Source organism: Tasmannia lanceolata, unplaced genomic scaffold (assembly GCF_043159265.1).
Source record: "Tasmannia lanceolata isolate RefF3 unplaced genomic scaffold, GAP_Taslan_0.1 ptg000020l, whole genome shotgun sequence".
NCBI classification, from domain to species: domain Eukaryota; kingdom Viridiplantae; phylum Streptophyta; class Magnoliopsida; order Canellales; family Winteraceae; genus Tasmannia; species Tasmannia lanceolata.
This window is the reverse complement of record NW_027518697.1, coordinates 14,245,713-14,270,808: the sequence shown is the minus strand read 5'-3', so window position 1 is coordinate 14,270,808 and position 25,096 is coordinate 14,245,713. Positions and strand designations below refer to the sequence as shown.

Here is a 25,096-nt window from a genome sequence, read left to right as displayed (position 1 = left end):
TCCATTTTTTCCTCGGTTAAGATAACTATTGGGAGTGGCTAAACCGGACTACCATGTTTGAATAATTGCACTAACTCATATGGTCTTTTATTATTTAACCATTAAAAAACTCTGAGAGTCAATAAAAAAGAAAAGAAAAGGGGAGATGATAAATTCGCACTCCCTGTAGGATTATTTGCACCCCCTTAGAATGAATTGACGTCAAAAAGCATAAAAAGGTGGACTTTAAAACACAGTAGTGCCAATAGAATAGAATGAATTGACGTCAAAAAGCATAAAAATGTTAATTAACGCTTTTTGACGTCGATTCACACTGAGGGGTGCGAATAATCCTACAGGGGGTGCGAATTTATATTTTATAATTCCCAAGAAGGGGTGAGTTAGTGCAATTATTAAAACAGGGTAGTGCCAATATCAGTATCCGATAAAAATGAAGAAAATGTTGACTGAACACAGGGTAGTCCTCTTTTTAACAGACGAAGACCCCCGAAAGCAAAACTAGAGAACCAAAAACCCTATTTTTATCTGTAGATCTTCGTCTCTCTCTCTCACTCTACACTTCTTTTTTGTTTTGGAGCTAAAAAAAAATGGCGCGAAATCTCTGTGATGTTCGAATCCTTCTAATTGCTGCCGCAGTTGCCTTCATTTTCATCCAGGTATGCTTTTGCTCTCTTCTTCTTCAGAAATCTTCGTAAAATCTCTAATTTTCTCGCTCTCTTATGATTCCACAAATTAGGGTTTTGCCATTATTCTTGTCTCACATGTTGTTCGATTGTCTTCGAATTTTCTCTATATTTGTATTTACTTATGTGAATTTTCATGTACTGATTCAATGCTCGTTCGAGGTAGTTAGTAGAGCAAATGCTAGAGATTGAATTAGCTTTGAAGAAGATGTTAAAATTTTAAGCAGAATTATTGACAAAGGTAGAAGCTGTACCCTTATTGAGGGTTTTCACATGATTTCTCTGGGGATGGAAATCTCTCACTTACAGTTTGCGGATGATACTTTGGTTTGTGTTGCGGTACTATGAAGTAGTGATAGGGTAGAGATCTAATTTTCAGAAGTCTAAATTATTGAGTAGTCATTTTGAAGATGAGGAGAGGGACAGATTGGCGGCTTTTCTTGGGTATTCGGTGGAACAGTTCTCGACCATCTATCTAGGTCTTCCTCTTTGCAAAGAAAGGCATACGAAGAGGTTTCGGAGAGGGTGGAAAAAAATTTCATCTTGGAAGCAAAATCGCGTATCTATAGACATCAGGATCACCCTAATTAAGGCAGTGCTAGGCAATACCCCGGTGTACTTCTCTTTGTTTAGATGCGTGGTTGGGATGATTAAGCGCATTGAGAAGATTTAGAGGAATTTTCTATGGGACTCAAATGAGAAGAGAAAGTTTCACTTAGTTAGTTGGGAGGAGGTGTGTAAACAGGTCACGGAGGGAGGTTTAGGATTCACACACCTAACGCTGCATGGAAAATTGTGTTGGAGGTTTGGGGAGGAAAGGCATCAGTTATGGTTAGCGTGATTGAGAGCAAGTGTGGAGTATTGTAATGTGGAGTCGCTTAGTAGCGGAAGCTCTAATACCAAATGACGCAGGTAGGCGTGAGGAAAAGTGAAGGAAAGGATTATGGTTTTAAGGAAAAGGATTGTTGGAAGGGTTAAAAAGGGCAGTTGGAAGGGTTGAAAGGGCACTTAGAATGGTTGATGTTGAGGAAAAGAATGAGAGAAGAAAGTGAGTGAGTTGGAGAGACTCCCCCTCACTCATGTATTTATATATAAAGAGAGAAATATATAATGACCTATATGCCCATAGGCATATACATACATCAACGCTCCCCCTCAAGCTGGAATGTATATGTCAGACATTCCTAGCTTGCTACAATTATCACTCAATTTGGCTTTGTTCAACGGCTTGGTAAACATATCAGCTAATTGGTCCACTGATCTAGTGAACACTGTGCATATTTCTCTTTTTTGAATTCGATGTCGGATGAAGTGGCAATCAACCTCGATATGTTTAGTTCTCTCATGAAAGACTGGATTTGTGGCAATGTGAATCGCTCCCCTGTTGTCACAATATAACTGAAAAGGAGATGATGGGGAGAAACCAATCTCCGACAAAAGAGAGCGTAACCAAATGAGCTCTCCACTTGTGTGCACCATCGCTCTATATTCCGCCTCTGCACTAGATTTGGAGATAACCTCATGTTTCTTACTTCGCCATGACACTAGGTTACCTCCCACAAATGTGCAGTATCCTGTCGTAGATCTACTGTCATCTGGAGATCCTGCCCAATATGCATCTGTGTACCCTTCTATCTTCTGATGTCCATGTTTTGAATAACAATCCTCTACCTGGAGCACCTTTCAAATACCGAAGAATTTGGAGAACCGCTGCCTAGTATGAAGTACGAGGTGAACTCATATATTGATTGACAGCACCAACAACAAAGGAGATATCTGGGCGTGTGATTGTAAGATAAATAAGTTTACTAACTAGCCTCCTGTATCTGCCTGAGTCATCCAACAAGTCTTCCTCTTCAGGTAGTAACTTCACATTTAAGTCCATAGGAACCGAGGCAGGTTTCACTTCAAGATAACCTGTTTCCTCAAGTAAGTCTAAGACATATTCCTCCTTGAGAGGGAAATCCCCTTTGTGGAATATGCAACTTTAATACCCAAGAAGTATCTAAGACGACCCAAATCTTTGGTAGAGAACTCATTTTGCAAGAAGGTCTTCAATTTTTGGATCCCAGCTGTGTCACTGCCAGTGATGATTATGTCATCGACATAGACTATCAAGAGTACACACCCAACTGTAGACTGACAGCTGAAGACAGAGTGATCAACTGCACATTGCTTCATGCCAAAGCGCATAATGGCATCACTGAACTTTCCAAACCATGCTTTAGGAGACTGCTTGAGACCGTAAATGGATTTTTTTAATCGACAGACAGAGAAGGACATCTCCCCCTGAGCAACATACCCTGGAGGTTGCTCCATGTAAACCTCCTCTGTGAGGTCACCATGAAGAAATGCATTTTTGACATCCAAATGATGTAGAGGCCAGCCTTGATTGACAGTAAGAGAAAGTAGAACACGTACGGAGGGAATCTTGGCCATAGGAGAAAAGGTCTCACCATAGTCCACTCCAAAAGTCTGAGTGTACCCTTTTGCAACCAAGCCTGCCTTAAGCCATTCAACAGAGCCATCGGGTAAATATTTGATCGTATAGGCCCAACGACACCCAACAGGGCGTGCACTAGGAGGCAGAGGAACTAAATCCCAAGTCTGATTGGCCTGAAGAGCATCCATCTCAAGGTCCATAGCAGCGCGTCACCCCTGGTGATCAAGTGCTGCAGCCAAGGACTCTGGCAAAGAAACAGAAGATAGAGATGACACAAAACTGCGAAAAACTGGCGTGAGAGCATCATATGAAAGAACAGACGAAATAGGGGAGCAGTACTATGAGAACGAGTGCGAGAGGCAATAGGAGAGTTGACAGATACCTCGGACGTAAGAGGACGCTCCTGATGGGCTGGCGATGGCGTTGCCGGAGATGGATGAGCTGTAGAGGTATGGCTGCGCTGATAGTTATTCTTAGTGACTGGAGCTGGAGGCCGAGCATGTACCTGTAAGGGAATAGAGGTCTCTAGAATATGAATCATAGCAGGGGAAGGTGAGAGACGATAGAGATGGACTGACCATCGGGTTAGGAAGAACGAGAATCGGTAGAGGAAGATCTGAAGAATGAGAGAGATGAGTGATATCCGGAGAGCTCAGAAAGAATGGCTCAGTCTCGAAGAATGTAACATCAGCCGAGACATAGGATGTACGTAACCGAGGGCTATAACAACAATAACTCTTCTGGGTTCGTGAGTAGCCGAGAAAAATACATCGTTCAGATTTTGGATCTAATTTATCCAATCCAGGCCCAAGGTTGTGCACAAAGCAAGCACATCCGAAGACCCGAGGAGTAATAGGAAACGGTTCATGATGAGGACGTAAAAGTGAAAAAGGTGATGAACCGCCTAGAACAGAGGAACCAAGTCGATTGGCCAGATAGTTAGCAGTGAGAACTGCATCACTCTAATACGACTTGGGAACTCACATCTGGAACAGAAGAGTAAGAGCTCCATCCAATAAGGATCGCATTTTCTGTTCGGCAATACCATTCTGTTGAGAGGTGTGAGCACATGAAGATTGATGAAGGATACCACGAGTGGAAAGGAACTCCTCAAAACCATTGGATTTTGAGAAATATTCCCTGGCATTATCAGTGCGAAGGCATTTAAGAGTGCAATTAAATTGGTTAGTAACTTCTGAATGAAAAGTGCGAAAAACAGAGAAGACTTCTGAGCCGTCTTTAAGTAAAGCCAACACATACGTGAATAATCATCAATAAATATGACAAAGTAGCAATGTCCAAAAACAGAGGGGTAGTCCGCGAGGGACCCCATATATCATAATGCACTAAATCAAAAGGGTGCGAGGCTCGACTAACAGGCCTAGACGGGAAGGACACCCTATGGTGTTTCCCAAGTTCACAAGCCTCGCACGAAAAATGGGTAACAGAAGAAGATATGATAGACGTCCACCGCAAACGATCAAGGCTGGGATGTCAAAGACGGCAGTGGCACTGATATATGTCGCCGGAGCTGTGTAAAATGGCACGAGGGCTACAGTCAAGACGATAAAGCCCATCAATCTCACGGCCTGAGCCAATCGTCCTCCCAGTCAAGAGATCCTGAAACAAGCAATAAGAGGGATAAAATGAGACAGAACAGTTGAAATTTTTTGTAATCTGACTAACTGAGAGTAAACTAAAGGGTGACTTTGGCACACATAGGACATAGGACAATGTTAGACCAACACGAGGAGAAATATCACCAACACCAGAGATAGGAGTGGAGCTCCCATAATCAAGTGTGATAGACTGATCATAAAGGGGACGAAATGAACTAAGTGAGGAAGAAGTACCTGTCATATGATTGGGGGCTCCAAAATCAATGATCCAGGAGCTGGAGCTAGTAGGAAGAGATGCAGTGGAGCTACCTGGTTGAGCAAATGTCGCAATAGGTGGATTACTGGTAGACCTGAGACGCTGTAACTCATTAGAGTCGGCACGAGACATAAAGACCCCATCAGCCTAAGACCCAGTGCTAGGCGGAAATGAAGAAGAGGAGGGCTCTGAAGATTCTGGTGCTACGAGATGTGCTGAGTGGCCAAAACAAGACTCAGAAGAAGGATGAAGCTCAGGGTGTAGTACATAGCAATAGGGTTGGCAGTGGGGCGGGGCGGGGCCGGATGTTGCATTCCCCGTCCCCGTCCCCGCCGGAAGGACCATTCCCTGTCCCCGCTTCGGGGATGGCGGGGAATACCTAATCCCCATCCCCACCTCACACAAAAAATCCTCACCTCAAAAAAGCTTTTTAACATCCCAAAAAAAGAAAAAGACAAGCCGTATTTGTGCACTTATCAAAATATGGTAGTGCCAATATCACTAGCTTAAAAAAAATATTTACTGTTAACTTAAAAAACACTAAAACAATACTAAAATAAGAGGATATTGATAATGGCTTGCATAGTAAAATGGGGCGGGCGGGGCGCGTCCATCTCCATCCCCGCTTCGGGGAATTTTTTAAGTCCCCGTCCCCGTCCCCGCCCCATCCCTGCTCCAAGTCGGGGGGCGGGGTGGATCCTCGGTTTCACGGGTGAAATTGCCAGCCCTACATAGCAAGTCTCCATATAGTGTCCCTCACGACGATAGTGCGAGCAATATGGACGTGGTCGGCCATCACGCCCTACAGGAATATCATCTCCACCACCACGACTAGAGCCACGGCCAAAGGTGCCCCCGCTACGTGTAGCACGATCACCTACGCCACAGGCAGCAGTGGCAGTAATATCGACTGAAGGAGCCGACACAGAGTCACCAAGAGCACACTGCTGGGCACGCAAGTAAACCTCCTGAAGAGAGGGCATCGTGCCAGAACCAAATATCTGCTGACGAAGGTGCATGAACTCATGACCCAAAGTCTCGAGAAACTGAACGGCACGTATCTGATCACGCTGTTGAGCGGCCGTAGTCAAATCAGTCGTAAGAGGCATAAGAACATCTAACTGCTGACAATAGGAAACAAACCGACTGTAGTAGGTCGAGAGAGAAGTGTCACCGCGGCAAAGGTTCATCCACTGAGAATAGGTGGCACTGATTCGGGATAGGTTGCCTTTCCCGGAGAAGGTAATAGCAGTATGATCCCAAACCTAGCGAGAAGTGGGAAGGTGTATCATGGTCTCGGCAATCTCAGGGGACATACTCTGCCAGATGAGAGTACGAATAAGAGCATCATCCTGCTCCCACTTCTCATAAGTGGGATCACTGGAGGGAGGGGGTTCACGACGAAGAATAGAAATCTTCCCCTTAGTGATTAGATAGGTCTCCACAACCACTTTCCAATTCAGATAATTGGAACCATCAAGTCTAACTGTGGTCATGGGGGGGAAATGAACCATCTATCAAAGAATACGGGGGGTTATAAGAGGATGAGGATGGGCGAGGCGTAGGAACAGTAGCCACTGGGGGCTGCTCGAGAGTGGGATCCTCAATAACGGGGCTATCCATGAGTAAATAATCAAAGAGAGAGAATCAACTGACGAGAAGAAACGATGTCGAGGTAGAGAGCAGAGAAATCAATAATGGAGACCGTGGCTCCGAAGAGAAACAAATGAGAAATAGGGCATGAAAGAAACCCTTGCTGGCATGATGAAGATAACGGATCTAGGGAGATAAGATCGGAGCCGCGAAGAGAAGTGAAAAATATGTAAAAGAGATTTAAGCCACTAGAAGACGAAAGAAAAAAAAGAAAGTAAGGCTGTAGGAGTAGGTTTCTAGGGTATAGAAATAGGTATTGTGTGTTTTTTTTTTTTGTTGTATGTGGGGAGGGCTAGGGGGATTAGGGTTTCATAAAAGGAAAAACAAGAGGGATAGCGTGAGGGCCGAGGGCCGAGAGCGTGGGCCGAGGCCGAGAGCCGAGGCCCAGAGGGGTGGGGCGTTGGTTAGGGTTAGGGTTTAGGGTAGAGAAGAAGGGAGAGAAGAAGAGAGAGGGAGAGGGGCTGCTATGGGGGTCCCTAGGAATCAAAACCCTAGGGCTTTGATACCATGTTGAGGAAAAGAATGAGATAAGAAAGTGAGTGAGTTGGAGAGACTCCTCCTCACTTATGTATTTAGATATAAAGAGAGAAATATACAATGAACTATATGCCCATAGGCATATACATACATCAACAGTTGAATAGGGCTATGGAAAGGGTATAATCTTTATCATTTGTGTGATGGAAGGGAAGGTGGTTGTATAGGGGAACCTATGGGTAAATTATAGGGAGGTTAATTAATGGTGGAAGTTGGTTATGGTTTGGTTAAAGAATTCAAGAAAGGTTCTTGAATAGGGATGGTTAAAGAAAATCAAGAATTCGTTAAATGTAGTTAAGGCAACGCAATAAAGAGATTGAATTCATTCAAGAATCATTTGGAGTGATAGTTTTGTTTTGTGTAGAGGGTAAGGTTGGTGTTTATGAATCAGTTGGAGGAGGAAAGGCTAAAATCGACTAGGTTAAATTGAGTTTGGAGGAAGGCATGAAATCGGCTAACTTAAGGGGAGTAGGCATCGGTTGACTATATAAGGGTGAACATGTTGTATCTGAAATGCTAGGAATGATGGTTTACACTTTACAATTTTTGATGGATAAGTATGATCTTGGAAGTGGTTTTCGATATTGTTGTTACCTTTATGTTTTTCTGTTCTTCTTCCGCATTTGTATGTAGCTGACTCTTTTTCTTTTTTTTTGAATAGTAGGGAGAATTTATTGATAAAAAGAAGGATGACAGAGGGAGTCACCCCAAAAGATACAAAGGAAGGAAAAAAGACAATTAACAAAGAAAAAGAGAAAATACAGAGCTCCTCCCAAATCAAGGGGGTAAATAATCAAAACCACTCCAAAACCGAATGAACCATCTATCCCATCTTTTGGCAAGCGATCAGCCTCACTGTTAGCCAATCTCCTTACATGATTAAAAGTAATGGAGGACCCCTCAATTTTGTCAAAAATCTCATCAAAAAATTGAGCAAACCTCCAAGGTGGAACCACAGAACCCCTTAGCCAACAAATGGTATTTAGGGAGTCACTTTCTACTATCACCTTGTCAAGAGATTCACTAGTTACTAATTAATTGTAAAATTTATTTAGAAGGGAGGTAAAGCAGCTTCTTAATCATTACATTTGGGACTTTAATATTCTGAAGAGCTTTTGACATCCTTGGCTGTATCATGTTATTGAGCCGTATCAATCTCTCGGATTTTCCTACCAAAATAGGAAGTGGAGCTTCACCATACATAGCTGTAGCAAATAGGTGGTGACTAGAAGGAGGGAAGCTTGTTATTAAAAGTTGAAACTGGAAACACGACTGTAAATGAGGAGTTATATAAGATTCCATCCATCCGGGTTCCTGGAAAAACCATGTTTATCCCCAAAGTTCTAATCTATTAATATGCAATGGTTCACCAATTTATGCCTTGAATTGTTCATTGTGAGTGGCTAATCTGACTTGAGCAACCATCATCATTGGCTTGGGAAAAATGGGTCACTCACTTGATTCTGACAGTTGTTGCTGTCCTGTGGGGTTTCCTTCTAATTGTTTATGTTTGAAACAGTGGATTTGGTCACACACATATTTGACATGTCACTAAACATTTTCATGACAAGATTGTTTAGTATTTTTGGCATACATTGCTGTTCCATAATTCTTTCTTAGCCTTGATCAAGTCACAGCCCCCATGAGCATGCAAAATGATTTACTTCTTTATTGTCATTTATGTTTTCCTCGCTTAATATAAGTAAATGAACTCTGCTTCCAAAGCATCTTAATATTCATGGACTCTAATTTTTCCTTTTGTATTGATTATTGACATGGGATTTTTTTTTCCTAGATGCGCCTGTTTGCAACACAATCGGAGTATGCTGATCGCCTTGCTTCTGTAGTATGTTTCGAGCCATGTGGTTGTTTTATGAATGAATGTCTTAAAGAATAGTTATTAATAGTTTTCATCATAATATATGACTTTACAATATCATTAAAAAAAAAGGGTGGCGCAGTGCACGAGGCTCCTGCCATTGCGGGGTCTAGGGAGGGCTAGATGTACTTTACAATATCATTCAAAAAAAAAATATGACTTTACAATGCCCCAATGGATGATTTTCATGCATGTAATCATTGCTTAACCAATTATTTTCTTTTAATTTTCCTTCTTTTTTTCCAAAAGAAGTGGAAATATTTTTTTTTCAAAAAAGATAATAAATTTTTTATAAAAAGGAGATACAAAATTAGAGGGCAAACATTGTGCCACAGCTAAAATGTTTCTATGGACACAGTCTCTAGCCAACGACTCATCAACACCATTGATTGTTATTAATTGTTTTCAACTTTTGATGCCATTTGAACCCAATAGGCATCATAATTTACTTCATAGCTAAAACATTTCAATTTATTATTCTAGGGAAATGATATCAGCACAACCATGTTTTGATATTTTGACAAACCATCTTGTCTTTTAGCATTTTAAGAGCTATCAAAAGGTTATTACATTTCCCAAAAAGCTCTCAAGAGCCTATTAAAGAAGAAAATACAGCGGGGTTTGTGCAAATATCAAAATATGGTTGTGCTGATAAGATTTCCCTTATTCTATTATTATAAGGTTTATGCTCTTTATAGGCCTTTGAGTCCCATGTGTTATAATTAGAATATTGATGATAGACTAAGTGGATGTTCACCCAACATTGTGTCCCACATGGGTACATGTGTGTGTAATGGTGACCATGGATATGGTGGACTAGCATGGTCCTTCTCCCATTCCGAATGTACATCCTATCCGTAAGATTAAGCATAAAAAAAGTCAATGCTTTATCTTCTCTTGGCTGAATCCTAAACAAGGTCTAATAGATCAAGGTGCTAGGATTACTCTGATCAAGTTGGGACCAACTGCAATGGGCTGGACTTGTGTTCAACGGTCAGATCAGCAAACCTGATCATGTCCGCATGGAACACATGGGGCCCAAAAAGTAATTGTTTGGAAAGACCTTAACAGTCTCCATATTTTTTGCATTTTCATTAAGATATATTTCTTAAGCAAATATCTTTTGGTAAACCGTCTTGTCTCTTCCAAGTGGAAGATATTTCTAGTCTTTGGATCATAGTCATGAAAATTTTTGTGAGGTAGCATGTTCTTTTTTATTCAAATATGCAACTTTTTACACATTCTTCTCGGGGTTCATTAATTTGCAACAGGTGGAATCTGAGAGCCATTGTACAAGTCAAATGCGGTTATTGATTGACCAAATAAGCATGCAAGAAGGAAAAATTGTCGCTCTAGAAGGTGTGGAATTATTATTTACTGAATATTTTTTCCCCATTTATGTTAAATACGCATCTGGCACTTCCATGATGAAAAAATGGATATGTATCTGGTGCATCCATGATAAAACCTAATGTCACAAATGCCGTTCTCGGGAATTTCTCGGCAGGGGAAAATCTCGGGATATATTAATTTTTATTATTTTTTTTCGGGTTTATATCGGGAAATAAACGGTAAAAATAAAATTATTTAAAAAATATAAAAAATATTAAATTTAAGAAAAAAAATAAAAAATAAAAAATATCGGAATAATATCTAAATAATATCGTGATATTATCGAGATATTTTATGATAAAAACGAAAATATCGCTATATTTTTAAAATCTCGGGATTAGTTCGGGATTTTGTCGTTTTATCAAAATCTCGCAATAAAAATTGTATATTTTGAAAATATCGGAGATATTTGTGACATAGATAAAAACTAAGGCAAAAGAGGTCAATAACGACTTGAATAAGAATCCCAGCTTCTCTAATGGTTATTTCGGATTGTATACTTAATGAGATTTACTATGAGGTAGGTACGCATTTCTAATGGTCAAATTCTATAACCATTTGTTCCTAGAGTATTTTATGTGGTACTCGTTTCAAGTTTCCCTTGTTTATATCAATTTGGAAAAGCAACGAAGGGAGAGATTGATAGATTGCCACATCATTGGACATAAATTTGAATTTCTTTATTCACACACACACACGAGAGAGAGAGAGAGAGAGAGAGAGAGAGAGAGAGAGAGAGAGAGAGAGAGAGTACAATGCTATAGAAGAATGACAGAGAAAAAGAGATACATCAATTTGAATTTCTTCAATAATGTGTGATACATCATTTTTTCTTCAAGATGGCGTTATAGCTGATGGAAGCAACATCTTTTATGTTGGATTGCCAACTCTTTGTAGTTTTAGAGTGACACAGATTGCTGCTGGTGCATCTTTTAAATTTTCTGCACACTCCTCCCACTTGCAATCTTGTTTAGACAATTATACTGGATTCTATATGGCAGTTTATCTTATTGCAATCATTTTGCTCTCCACGCATGATATCTGCCTTCAAGGATTTTTAGGTGTTTTAGTCACAAATTATCGTGACCAGGTTGCCTATGTAGGCAGCCACCCAGCATGTGCTTTATCAATATTTGGCCTTTTTTTTAATCAGGTGGATTGTACAAATATTTCATTGTGCTATTCTATACTGTTTTACCTTGTTTCCCACTGACATTAGTAGTGCTGCATTTTTGCCTGATGAGCATTCGGAAACTTTTAGATCAGATATACTTAGTTTGATTGGGTTGGATTCTACCGATCCCTTAATTCTGCTTTCATAGGCTCAAAGGTTCCTCCCCATTGAAATTAGTCATGTGTATGGACTTTTATCCATAAACTTAGCTCCAAATTTGATTTTTTGCTTTTATTAGACAAGGTCACAAGGCGTATCAGTATCCTTTAAATTGGAAGTTTTTTTTATATGTAGTTATTTCAATTTGAAGATTTTCACACTGGCTATGGTTTTCAGAATATGTTTTAGGTTAAACCATTGTAGCAACTGGACATTCTTTCTTATCAGCAAAGGGTGTGAATGTTTTTTGAATGCCAAGCAAAGCGGTACATTTGAATAGTTTTATTCATTTGTCCAATGTTTTACTGCAATTTCAGAAGCAAAGAGTCGCCAAGATGAAGAACGTGGGCATTTGAAGGCTCTTCTTCAAGATCTTGAAAGTATGTTCTCCATATTTCTCAATTACTACCATTGTATGGTGTTTCTTTGATCTCAGTTGTGTTTCTTAAGGAGTTCCTTCATTGTTTTAATACCTGTTCTGTTTCCTTATTATTTTTTCATAGCCAATACGACTGATTGCAACTACAAAAAGCTAATAATTGTGAGCTGAAGTATCAAAATGGAAATATATTGAGTTGAAAGTCTTCACGTTACCTAGCTATTATGTAGTTGACATCTGCTTACCATCCATTGATATGAATTCTGGTGTGAGACCTGTCTTGTGCACTCGCGGAGACTTTGATTATTGTTCTATTATCAAGCCGTGGGTAGTTTGGCTTCCGCCTATTTTTCTGTCTTGAGCATGTATTGGGTACTATTATGGCATGCTGACCTAGTGGTATTCTACGAGTATAATCTTCCATGGGTTAATAATAATATGTCGTGTTTCTGGAAGGTACCCTTAGAAGTGTATCTTCTTTTTTTTGAAGTGTATCCATGTATCATTAATTTATTATTATTATTATTTTTTAAGATACACTTCTTTTTCTTAGAAGTGTATCCATGTATCATTAATTTATTATTTATTTTTCTGGAGGTCATCTGAATTTTGTGAGTTTCTTGTAAAAAACACTTGCATATTATTTTATGCTTACCAGTGTTCTAACGCTGTACTGTGCCTTTGCCCATTCACTCGAAGTTTGTTTGGTGTGTTTATTTGGATATTGATTATCAGATGAATGGGGGAAATCTCATATTTTCTCACATGCCATTATTAACAGCTTTCTATTTTTACGAGATTGCCATGATGGATGCAAATCATTGGACACATGCTGACACACTATCATTGAAAAAGCCTTAGTGTAAATATTTTAATTCATGTGTGTTTTATATATTTTTTTCCTGTATGCTCACATGAACCAATAATTATAGAATAATATATCTTTCAATATTTTCATTTAACTGCGACTGTTTCAGCATATTTGTTTGCCAAGGTCCCAACGTATGATACTGATACATATACGCTTGTCTGATTTACATCATGCAATGACTTTATGCCTTCTGTTGCAGAAAAGGGTGTGCAAAGATTGATCGACAAGCAAGAGGTGATGGAAAGAACATCCCTAGTTTTCATAATTGCTTAGGAGTTGCTTTAGCTATGCTCACTAATCTGACTATTTGTACCCTTAAAAAAAAAAAATCTAATCTGACTGTTTGCTGAAATTTCAGGTGCCAGTAGCAGCTGTTGTGGTAATGGCGTGCAATCGTCCAGACTATCTAGAGAAGACGATAGAATCTATCTTAAAGTATGGATTATTTTCACCAGAAATAAAATGTTCTTATATTGAAAGATATAATTTGGATCTTTTATGATATTTACTGACCCACTGGACATGGATCTTTCAGATATCAACACTCTATTGCTTCCAAATTCCCACTTTTCATATCCCAGGTATTTGCATTATAGGAGCATAACAAACGTTTCTTAGCTTGCTCTGGCCAGAGAGTTAAATTGCTCAATGATATTGACAGTAGCATTGATATTGTAGGATGGGCCAGATCAACATGTTAAAAGTAAAGCTTTAAGTTACGATCACATAACCTACATGCAGGTGAATAATGGATCTCTTTTATTTCTGGGTGGACATTAGTATTCGAAAAATATGGTCATGCCATTATCTCCTGTCTCCTTCCAGTATAGAGCAGTGCAGTCTGTCATCGTCTTTAGTCGTAGCAAATAGTGATTTCATTCTCTCTCCTAATGTTTGTTCCAGTTAAGCTTTCTCCCAAATATATTTTCTGTAATGCATTATGTATGCCTTTGGTTTGAGCAAGAAACAACAGTCATCGTATGCCATTTTTCCTTCTGCTTGATATATGATGTCTAATTTGAGGTGTTTTTTGTGTACATATAACATGATCATTGCTTCTGGCACTCATAATCAGTAAACACGTGTGCTTTCCTCTAGTTAGCATACAGCAGGACACATGCATATCTGCATAGATGCATAGAAACGCATATCCAGCATGGTTTTAAATTCCCCGAAACGACCAAAACGTTTCCATTTCCATCTCCACTGAAACGAAATCTGCATGAATTACTTTCATGTCATTACTTGTGTCGAAATTCCCAAAATTCGACCGAAATGGTTGGAACGACATAAAAACAGAATGATGTTATGATTTTCATTTCATTTCATTTCATTAATGTGGAGAATGATATTTGGTAGGCAACATCATTTAACTGCACAACAAAGTAACTGTATCTTATGCCTGGGATGTCAGATCAGTATGGGACCAACATATGTCACTAGGTGTTCGATGTGATTAAGCCATCATGGATGGCTTTCTTGCTTATGTGTTGGTTTATAAGTATGTATTTGTGCTTATTCTAACATTTCCCAAAGTTTCGTCTTAAAATTTCATCATTTGCATTTGTTTCCATATGTTTTCGTGATTTTACACGATTTCCACCGAAACCGAAATGTTTTTCTTTTAGTGTCTTTCCGTGCTGACCGAAACCAAAATTTAAAACCTTGATATCTAGTCGAAGTAGTATAGAAACACAGTCTACATATTTCCTTCTACTTGGAGTTGGCAATTGTGGAGTATAGAGAACAGAGATACTTTAGTTATTTGTACATCTCTTCGACAACCTGCTCGTGTGTATTTACGGAATATTTTACCTTAGTAATTTTGAATATTATCAACATAAATATGGTTTTGTAATCAAACATGTCATAAATTATGTTATTAAACATGAATTTATGAGGCCAGTTAAGAGGAAAGATCAGTATGTTAGCATTTGTTCCTATCAGATCAAAGACAATGTAGTGTTTTTTTTTTTTTTAATTTTTTTTTTGAAGTGGTGACAATGTAGTGCTATTTATGAACTGAAATCCTTAGAGAATCTATAATTTAAATATGTTTCATACATTTTGCCTGCATATAAATAAAAAATGTCATGCGAAGCCATGTGCTCAATAATTCCTTCAAAGAATTACAGTTTAACACAACCTACATATTATAAACCAATTTCAGGCTACTTAGTGACCAAGTTTAGTTCACTGCAGCACTTGGATTTTGAGCCAGTGCATACTGACCGACCCGGAGAATTGATTGCGTATTACAAGATCGCACGTGAGTAGTGAAGAATAGTTTGTTTCTGCTTCTATGAAGTTTTTTTTTTTTTTTTTTGAATGGCAAAAGAAAGATTTCTATGAAGTATTTTCATTGCTTCATAATATTTGCTTCTGCAGGTCACTACAAATGGGCCTTGGATGAATTATTTATCAAGCATAATTTCAGCCGAGCAATCATATTGGAAGGTGATGAAAGGATTCTTGTATGGTTTTCTTTCGTTTCCTCAGTATGGTATAATACGATGTGGAACACTGTGCATTAGATTGACAATCACTTAATGAAATACAGATGACATGGAGATTGCCCCAGATTTTTTTGACTATTTTGAGGCTGCGGCTACTCTACTTGAAAATGATAAGTATGTCCATTGGAAGCATTGAAGTTTCTCTTCTCTATTTTGTTTGGAAGTCCAAGACCCATTTTCCTTCAGCTCTAATTGGCTGTTTGGATACGTGGATTTTAGAATCCAGGTTTTAGTTTGAAAGTGGTGTAAAATTCTGGATTCTACAATCTATTATCCTGGATTTTAATTAAGAAATCTAGGTTTCAGAAATCTCTCTCCCATCCTGAGATTTCTAAAACCTGGAAACACGGGCGGATCTCCTACTCTCTCGCTCGATGGAAAGAAGGGCAAGAGATCAGAAAACAATGGACGGTCTCCTTCTCTCATCTCCCATCCAGGATTTTGAGGAAATCCAAGATTCTAAAATCCGCGTATCCAAACGGCCCCTTTGGATACGCAGATTTTAGAATCCGGGATTTCTTCAAGATTGTAGCTAAGAGACAAGAGAAGAAGCGGGCCAGCCGTCGTTTTTGACTCGTTTTTTACCTCTCGCCCTTCTTTCCGTCAGCAAGAGAGTAGCTGATCCTCCCTCCCATCTTTCCAGGTTTTAGAAATATCAGGATGCAGGAGAGATTTTTAAAACCTGAATTTCTCATTTAAAATCCAAGAAACGCTGTCAGGACAGCAGACAACAGCTTGATCATGAACCCTCTTTTACACTGTTTTCAAACTAAAAACCTGGATTCTAAAATCCGCGTATCCAAACGGCCCCTTAATGTTTTTTTTATGCACTTTTCTTATATGGTACCATAACAGGACCGTCATGGCTGTTTCTTCTTGGAATGATAATGGACAAAAGCAGTTTGTGCATGATCCCAGTAAGTCTTTTCATACAGTTGCAGCATTTTTCATAACAGTTAATTATGGCCATGAAAGTAGGAATAAATTTTATTTTTATTTTATATTGAGGAACTCTTTTATAATTTCTGCAGAAGTTCTTTACCGTTCAGATTTCTTTCCTGGACTTGGATGGATGCTATTAAAATCTACATGGGAAGAGCTATCGCCAAAGTGGCCTAAAGCATATCCTTCTTTGTTTTAATATGTTTCATTGTCATCATATGTTTAGATGCATTTTGCTATCTTTTTAAAAAAAATGATTAGATGCATTTTTCCGTCTCTGTCAAACTTTCTTCCTTGACGAGATTATACTTACTGGGATGACTGGATGAGACTAAAAGACACGCGCAAAGGTCGCCAGTTTATTCGACCGGAAATGTGCAGGACGTACAATTTTGGTGAGCATGTATGTGTACACGGACGCTATCAACTAATATATCTCGGCCTTTTGGCTGCGTTGTTAAATGGAAATTTCTTACAAATTAGTGACTTCCAATACTGTTTTGTATTTTTAGTTTGCATACTGAAGATTTTCATTGGTGATCTTTCGGACCCAAAATGGGCAATTTACTTTGTCGAGAGATGATTAAGGCAATCTTTCCCAGTTTCCATTTTAACAATCTTTAATATACTATTAGCGACTACCAAGGGAATTTGAAAATTTACAACTTTCAAGGCGTGTTTATGTCTAATATGCTTATATTTGTTATCCGATTTATCTAAACTGACAATTTTGACATTTGTTTCTTGGATTTTATTTTCAATCAGATTTTTTTTCGCCTTCTCTCCTTCCACATGATAAACTTCTTAAATTTGTGTTGTTCTTGCAGAACTCTTAATCTTAATGACATTTTCTATTTTTCAGTCTCTAGATCTGCACTGTTTTGGGGCTAATTAAGTTGACTATTGGAAGTGAATGAAAATGCTCATGGAGCACATTAACTATTCTTCTTGCCTTATAAATCTCATGTGATGCTCATGGAATATCTTGTTAATGAAGATACATAGAGCCCCCTCTGTTAACCTTATAATGCACAAAGTTTCTTACTAATGTTTATAGGACCCTTATGTTGTCAATGCCCTTTGAATTAATTCTGCCCTTGTATTGAACAACTCCTTGATATTTGCCTTTGGCTACAATGTTGGAATTTCATTTCAGGGCTCTAGCATGGGGCAGTTCTTCAGACAATATCTGGAGCCTATTAAGATGAATGATGTCCAAGTAGGTAACAAGTATTTTTACACCGATCCACATAGTTTTTGTTTCTGGATGTTTCTTATGTTATCAGTGTGATCTGCTTTGATCTATTCTCACCAAAGATTGACTGGAAATCAATGGATCTGAGCTACCTGAGGGAGGTAAAAGTTCTTTCCTACACAATTGTTCTGATGAAAAGATCATTACTCATTTTTTTTAAAAAAAAATGATAACATCATTACTCATTTATATTTAGTAAAGCCTTTTTTCTTATTCATAGGACAAATTTCTGAAGTACATCGCCAATCTTGTGGCAAATGCCAAGCCTGTCAGTGGAAACGATGCTGTTTTGAAGGCATACAATATTGATGGTGATGTGCGCATTCAGTATAACGACGAGACAGAGTTTGGACGAATTGCACGCCAGTTCGGAATTTTTGAAGAATGGAAGGCAACTTTTTCCCTTTCATCTTGGAAACGAAGTATCTAAGTTTATTTCTTAGGCTTATTGAAGCTCAAACTAAAGCTAACCCTGTTTTTCATCAAAATGATTCAATTTTCTTTTGAGTGCTCAATAATGACCAAATTAACCTTCTCCAGTTCTCCCCATATAACAGAAGTATGAGACTTGTGCCATAATTAGCTAGAATCACTGCCATTCTGCCACATTGGCAAGTCTGCCCCTTGTTAATTTTATGCTTCGAGTATAGTTTCTATCATTCTTCAAAAAAAGAAAAAGAAAAAAAAAGGAGGTAAAATCACCATCCTACCCTGCTTTTGAAATTGGCCCAAACCCCAACATTTACCCCTTGTCCAACCCAAATGATGCAAAATAATGGCATTCTGTTTCTTGGATGAAACATCATTACTTATTTATATTCAGTAAAGCCAATTTTATCATTCATAGGACAAAATTTTGAACTACATCACCAACTTTGTGACAAATGGCAAGCATATCCATGGAACTGATGCTGTATTGAAGGCATGCAATATTGACAGTGATGTAAGCATATAGTACATTGACCAAACAGATTTTGAAAGAATTGCATGTCAGTTCTGAGTTTTTGAAGATTGGAAGTCAATTCTACAGCTTGTCATTTCTTTATTTAATCTTGAAAACCAAATATCCAAGTCCATTTCAAAGTCTTGTCGAAGTTCCAATTACAATGAAAGAAGTCTTTAATCAAATGATTCACATTCCTTTTGAGTGTTCGACAATGTGAAAATAACATTAGGGTGGGGATACCCTAGGTCATCAAAAAAAAGAAAGAAGAGAAAATAACATTGCTTCATTGGTGAAATCTACCTTCTTTAAAAAAATTTGCTTTCTCTGATAAAGTTTCCATTATTATTCAAAAAGAAAAAGGAAAAAGAAGATAAAATCATTATATTACCCTGTTCTTGAAACTGGCAAAAACCCAATATATACTATGTGTCAACTCCGAAAGATGCAATCTAATGTCAATCAGTTTTTTGGTGGAATGGATCTATTCCATTTTTCCATAGAAGAATATAATGTTGAATGGAAATGTTGGATATTGTTTATATATTTGAAGGTTCATTTCTTTTATAATTATACGAGACATTTTTTAGGATTTGTTCGAAGTCATTTGTGTTCCATTAATGTATAATGCTGATTGATTGTCATTTGTGGTCCATTAATATATAAATGCCGATTAATTTCATTCTCACAGAATACATTTTAGCATCATCGAAAGCATTTTCACAATGTAAATCCTTTTTTCCTTTTCCCTTTTTCAGGATGGCATACCAAGGACGTCATATAAAGGGGTAGTAGTCTTCCGATACCAAACTCCAAGGCGTATATTCCTCATAGGCCGAGATTCTCTCAACCAACTTGGGATCCAACACACTTGATAAGAAAGAAGGTCAGTATCCTAACATAAATGTGTAGTTTTATTTCATGAACCTTTGGCTTTGATCAATTTATAGATGAGTGTTTGACCTTTGAATTCACGATCATCTTAAGAGACGAGAATTATAGTAAGGGCATGTTTGGTAACCATATAAAAAAATCATGGGATAATTTTTTACCCAAGGTGAGAGAAGGGTAGAGGGCTGCTGAGATTTGAGCAGACTGTGAGTGAGGAGAGCATGTGATGGGACCAGTAAACGAATAAAAAAAAAATCCCCTCTTTGATAGGATTTTTGTTTTCACAGTTTCCATCCCCATCCCATGCTCTCCTCACTCACCAGTTACCGCCCCCTCAAATCTCTCTCTCTCTCTCTCTCTCTCTCTCTCTCTCCCATCTCTTTGCTCCTCTCTTACATCATGTAAACAAATATTTAGGGCTGTGCATTAATCGGTTTTAAGTTTTAACCGAATTAACCGACCGAACTGAATAATCGGTTCGGTTCTAAATCTAATAATAATTCGGTTATCGGTTTCGGTTCCTGTTTGTAACTAACAACAATTCGGTTACACCGAATAACCGAAGTTTAGAAATTTAATAGTGATTCGGTTTTTAATTGTTTAACATTTTTTTTACTAGGGACAGCCCCATTGGAATTGGCCATTAGAGAAAAATATCTACTAAGGCTGTCCCGAGTAAAAATAGAGGGTATATCTGTAACTTAATAGAGGGTATATCGAATGAAAAACTAGGGTTTTCACTTTTCACTTCACACGTTTTTTCTCTCCACTTTCTTCTTTCTTCACACGAAGTGAACCCTAGCACAGTAGCTCGTCGGCCCGTCTCCGATCTCTCCATCTCCATTGCTCCGACTCCGGTCTCTCCATCTCCTACTCTGGATTCCAGTAAGTAATTTGAGTTTTTCCAATTTTTAAGATTATTGTTTTCCTCCCCTCGTTCAGTCGATTGGGAATTAGGGATTTAGGGTTTTACTTTTACAAATTACATCTATCATTCCTCTTTTTACAGCCCGTCTGGGTTTTCCCTCCCCTTTGCAAGCAAGAAGCGAAAGGTTTTGGACTTTTGGGACTTAGGGTTTTTCTACACAAGCACTGAAGTTTGATTTTCTCTCTGAATTAGGGTTTCCTCCCCTTTGCAAGCAAGAGGCGAAAGGTTTTGGACTAACATTCAATTCGGTTGTAACCAAACTACCGAAATTTTTATTTGGTTTCGGTTAATTCCGGTTACCAATCAATTCGGTTTCGGTTTCGGTTATGAATTTTGAATAACCGAAAAATTTCAGTTCGGTTAAAATTGGAAAATACGGTTCGGTTTTAAACGAATGCTCACCCCTACAAATATTCCATGGCATTTTTTTTTCATGGTTGCCAAACATGCCCTAAAAGTGTACCTTTGATTTCCATGTCTTTGTTAGTGAAGGAAATCATGTGATGAAAGAGCCCTAAACTTTAGGAAATAACAAAATGAGAAATGTCCAGACCACGAAATCTACAGAAGTACCGATGAAGCGAGGAGTCATAAGTAGAACATCCATTCCAAGTAACATAGACATGCATCCTGCTGAATTTGTTTGCTCAAGTATGTTAGTCCTTGCCAAAGTATCTGGATGTTCTTGCATTGTACCAGCTGAGTTCCTCTTTGAATCGAACACCGACAAATTATAGGTAATGGGTGCAAAACTCCTGCTCGATCCCACATCTGATTACACTCTTTCATGTTGAATAATTCAGACTAGTAATGAAATTATTGTATCTAGGCAAAAAAAAGATCCATGATTATTATAGTTTCATTGACTATGTTGGGGATTCTTGGCCAAATAACTGAGACACAAATATGTAGTACTGACACCTTTTGGAGATTTACACCCTTACAGTTACAAACCAGTGACATTCATATCATACTATGTTTTCAAGATTGTCATGATTATTGATGATTCATAACTTATGAACATTGCCTGAATATCTGTTCAATACACCCTTTTTCAATTTAAAGTTCTGTTTATGTGGGTTTTTTCTTTTGGAACCACTGTTGATAGGCATATTTTGTACAGTGAATGTTTGATTCTTTCGAGCGGGCGTCCAGCTATTTATGATTCGAGTTTTCATACGCTGTGCGCGCATGAAATCCAGTATTTTTCAAAATGTACAGTGGGGCCCACTTCAAAGGATGATACAAACCGTTCATTTGTTAGGCCGCAATGCAGATAGGCTGTACACATTAGATCGTTAACATAGGATTATCCTAAATCTCTGATCTGCGGAGGGACTAACATAGGATGATCCTACCTCTGCAGATCGGAGGGTTAGGATTATCCTATGTTAATGATCTACTGTGTACTACCTATCTGCGTTGTGGTTCAACAAATCAACGGTTTGGATCATCCTTTGAAGTTGGCCCCACTGTACTTTTAAAATAAAAATAAAAATACTGGACTTCATCTGCAGCCTCCCTATAGAGTCTCGATTCTCGACTGATGCATCTGGACAGTAGGTGGCGCCATGAATAGGCAATAGCCCAAAACTAAAAGTAATGGGGAAATGATATATACGTCCCTTTTCTTCCCCAGGACACCCCTCTTGGTATAAAAAGAGTACCCCCCCCCCACCCCCCCCCCCCCCCCCCCCCCCAACGCCCACACAAACCCAATACACCGTCGGTCAAATTCACTTCCTAGGGAAATGATGTATTCACCTCTTTTCTTTATCTTCACCAGGGCACTCTAGTGGTGTAAAAAGAGTAGTCGTAAATACACTAGCTTATAAAATCCAGGTTTTAGCTTATAAAAGTAGGGGCCGTTTGGATATCAATATTTTAAAATCTTGGATTTTGTCATAATCCTAGATGGGAGACGAGAGGAGACCATCCATTGTTTTCTAATTTCTTGCCCCTCTTTTTGTTGAGTGAGAGAGTAGGAGATCGTCCCATGTTTCCAGGTTATAGAAATCTCAGGATGGGGGAGAGATTTTAAAACCTGGATTTTTTACTTAAATCCAGGATAATGGATTGTAAAATCTAGATGTATTCTAAAATCCACTTATCCAAACAGCCCTTAAGGTTTTAGCTTGTAAAATCCAGGCTTACCAAATTATATTGATCTGAATTCTTTTGCTCATTGAATGTGAAGGAATTATATGATGTCTGGATGATCTAAACCATGCATTTGTTTATCTCCATTGTAGATAGCGGTGCATCAAAAATCTTCTCCGTAGGATGATCCTAGCCCTTCGATTTGTGGAGGTTCTTTACCTTTAAAGAAAAGAAGAAAAACTTTCTTTACCGCTTATACATGTTGCTAGAAGTTTTACTACAAGATTTTTGGGCTATATGAGATAAGAAGCAATTTCTGTCAAATGGACTGTTCAGATCATTCAAAGGTGGGACCCACCCTGCTGTAGTGGGACTTGGGAGTGCCTTAATGTATAGCAATAAGGTCGCACCCTGCTGAAGTCTATTCCCCTCACAAAACAAAGCAGCAGAATATCTTTTAAGAGTTGGTTTTGCTTCCAAATGGCTCTGTCTAATTCTTTCCTCAAGGTATCATTGATATTTCAGTTAATGACTGTAATGAAGTGGTTTAATCTAGAGTGTGATTATTCTTTTAATCTGGTAGGGTAAGTGAGATCAGAGGGTTAAGATCATCCTATGGAGATGAATTTGGGGGCAAAGGCCTATTTATGTTGGGGCCCAACAAATGAATGGTTTTTGAATCAACTAAGACTATGGTCATCACTTTGAAAAAAAAAATGGTATTTGCTAGCGTCCATCGCAAAAGGCATTTCACGGATGCTCTGTTGCATGTGAGAGCAGCCACACTGGCTCACTTCTCAGCAGATTTTGTCTTCAATCACGAGGTGGCTGCTCTCACATGCAACAGACCATCCTCAAAATGCCTTCTGCCATGGATGCTAGCAAATCCCTTAAAAAAACATAAAAACACGATTTTTATTTCAGATGATCAAACTCATTAAAAAAATTAACCTATTATTATACATTCAATGACTTTGATTTAGTTTAAAACACACAAAACTCCAACCACTACCTTCCATACACAAGGCAACAAGCTCAATCTTCTCTCTTTCGATTACCCAATACTATATTCCTCATGATTGGTAAGTATTCTTTTCCTATAAAAAATAATCTATCAGTGCCTCAATTTTCTCCAACATGTGTTCAACTCTCTCTCTCTCTCTCACACACACACACAGGCACCCACGCCTAGAAGAAATCATTTCATATGTAGAGGCACTTGAATTGTTTTATTTTTTACGTTTTATCTTTTCTCTCTCCAGGAGTTTAGACTATAGCTCAATTGGTTGAATTAGTTGAGACTTTGTTTATTTTCTACTCAACTTATTTTTTTTGAAAAGGATTTTCTACTCAACTTATAAGCTAATGAAAGTCGTTGCAAGTCTCAAAAAGTATCAACAACTAATCAAAGAAGAATAGAGTGAGTGCCATTATCAAAACAAGGGTCTATGCTTATTTTCTTTTCAATATTACAATGGACAATTTAAATGGAATCAATTGTTAGACCCTTAGTAGTTAGTAAAGAGAAGTAAAAAAGAAAATATTGAAGGCCGCCTCGATTTGGTACCGCTCTCGCGGCCAGCACCGAAACAGCGCTTTACCCTTAGATGTCCAGTCAACTGCTGCGCCTGAACGCATTTCGGGGAGAACCAGCTAGCTCTGGGTTCGAGTCAACTGTAGGCCCAATTCATTTAGGATTTTGAGTCCAAAACTGATTATTGGACTCGACTAAGTAAACTCAACATGTTCAATGAACCAAACCATTTATCGGCTAGGCCTTAATATCACTGTGCTATAACCTGACATTTTCTCCTATTAAACCACCAAATACTCTGACTTGTAGATGTTTTTTTTTTGGGTGAATTTATGCCTTTGTTTTTTAAACTTTCTTACATTTGAATTAAAAGGTACAAATTGAAGGCACTGTTCGTTTTAGATTGATTGTGGGCCCAAACCGACTGTTGAACCCAAATTAAAAGTAATCTGTAGTCCAATAATCTAGAACGAATTATCACCCCACTCATTAAATCAACTTCCCTAGTGAAAAAAATTTGCAAATCTTAGCTGGGAAGGGATGATTTTGTAAATTTTCAAAACCGAGAATTGATATCAGCACTCCTTGTTTGGCTACGATGGATTTTATTTTCTCCCATGATAAACATGGCCTAGTTCTACGTTTGGCAACCATGGTTTTTTTTTTTTTTCCACGGAATCTTAGATCGCTACAAGTGAGGAGAGAGTAAGAAATGGCTAAAGAACATGAAAAAATAATTTGTATTTTGATAGTTTTTTCTTTTCCTAGTTTTTCATGCCTTTCTCACCCTTGATAAATAAAATTCCGTGGAAAAAAAATTCATGGCAAAAAAACATGGCCTCCATTTTTACCTAATTTCTTAATTTGCTTTCAAAGGTTCCCAAGATGCTCTTATTAGTCAATAATAAGAAAAATTCCTGATGAGTTTTTATGGAGTGCCAT

At 38.3% G+C, this 25,096-nt stretch overlaps 1 protein-coding gene across 5 annotated transcripts; it reads left to right on the top strand.

Moving 5' to 3' along the window:
• Nucleotides 1-452: 452 nt before the first annotated feature.
• CGL1 (alpha-1,3-mannosyl-glycoprotein beta-1,2-N-acetylglucosaminyltransferase) lies at nucleotides 453-23,121 on the top strand. Of its 5 annotated transcripts, none has more exons than XM_077364275.1 (19): nucleotides 453-656; nucleotides 8,987-9,037; nucleotides 10,342-10,429; nucleotides 12,113-12,175; nucleotides 13,245-13,279; nucleotides 13,404-13,480; nucleotides 13,581-13,626; nucleotides 13,724-13,786; nucleotides 15,248-15,314; nucleotides 15,434-15,502; nucleotides 15,606-15,675; nucleotides 16,417-16,478; nucleotides 16,593-16,683; nucleotides 16,813-16,906; nucleotides 17,660-17,722; nucleotides 17,821-17,859; nucleotides 17,979-18,149; nucleotides 19,460-19,587; nucleotides 22,773-23,121. In XM_077364275.1, the coding sequence occupies exons 1-18, from the start codon at nucleotides 588-590 to the stop codon at nucleotides 19,574-19,576; spliced, it is 1,335 nt and encodes a 444-aa protein (XP_077220390.1). In that variant the 5' UTR covers nucleotides 453-587; the 3' UTR covers nucleotides 19,577-19,587; nucleotides 22,773-23,121. The 5 variants fall into 5 exon arrangements, with proteins under 5 accessions (XP_077220390.1, XP_077220388.1, XP_077220389.1 ...); XM_077364273.1 differs by lacking the exon at nucleotides 22,773-23,121 and adding an exon at nucleotides 21,046-21,567; XM_077364274.1 differs by lacking the exon at nucleotides 22,773-23,121 and adding an exon at nucleotides 21,013-21,567.
• The last annotated feature ends 1,975 nt before the right edge of the window (nucleotides 23,122-25,096 follow it).

What these genes read in the sequence shown, in the direction of transcription:
- CGL1 (XM_077364275.1), top strand. Translation starts at nt 588, where the DNA reads ATGGCGCGAAATCTCTGTGATGTTCGAATCCTTCTAATTGCTGCCGCA. An exon ending in GCAGTTTGTGCATGATCCCA is followed by an intron (nt 16,479 to 16,592) that starts GTAAGTCTTTTC and finishes TAATTTCTGCAG; the next exon opens with AAGTTCTTTACCGTTCAGAT. An exon ending in GAATTTTTGAAGAATGGAAG is followed by an intron (nt 18,150 to 19,459) that starts GCAACTTTTTCC and finishes TCCCTTTTTCAG; the next exon opens with GATGGCATACCAAGGACGTC.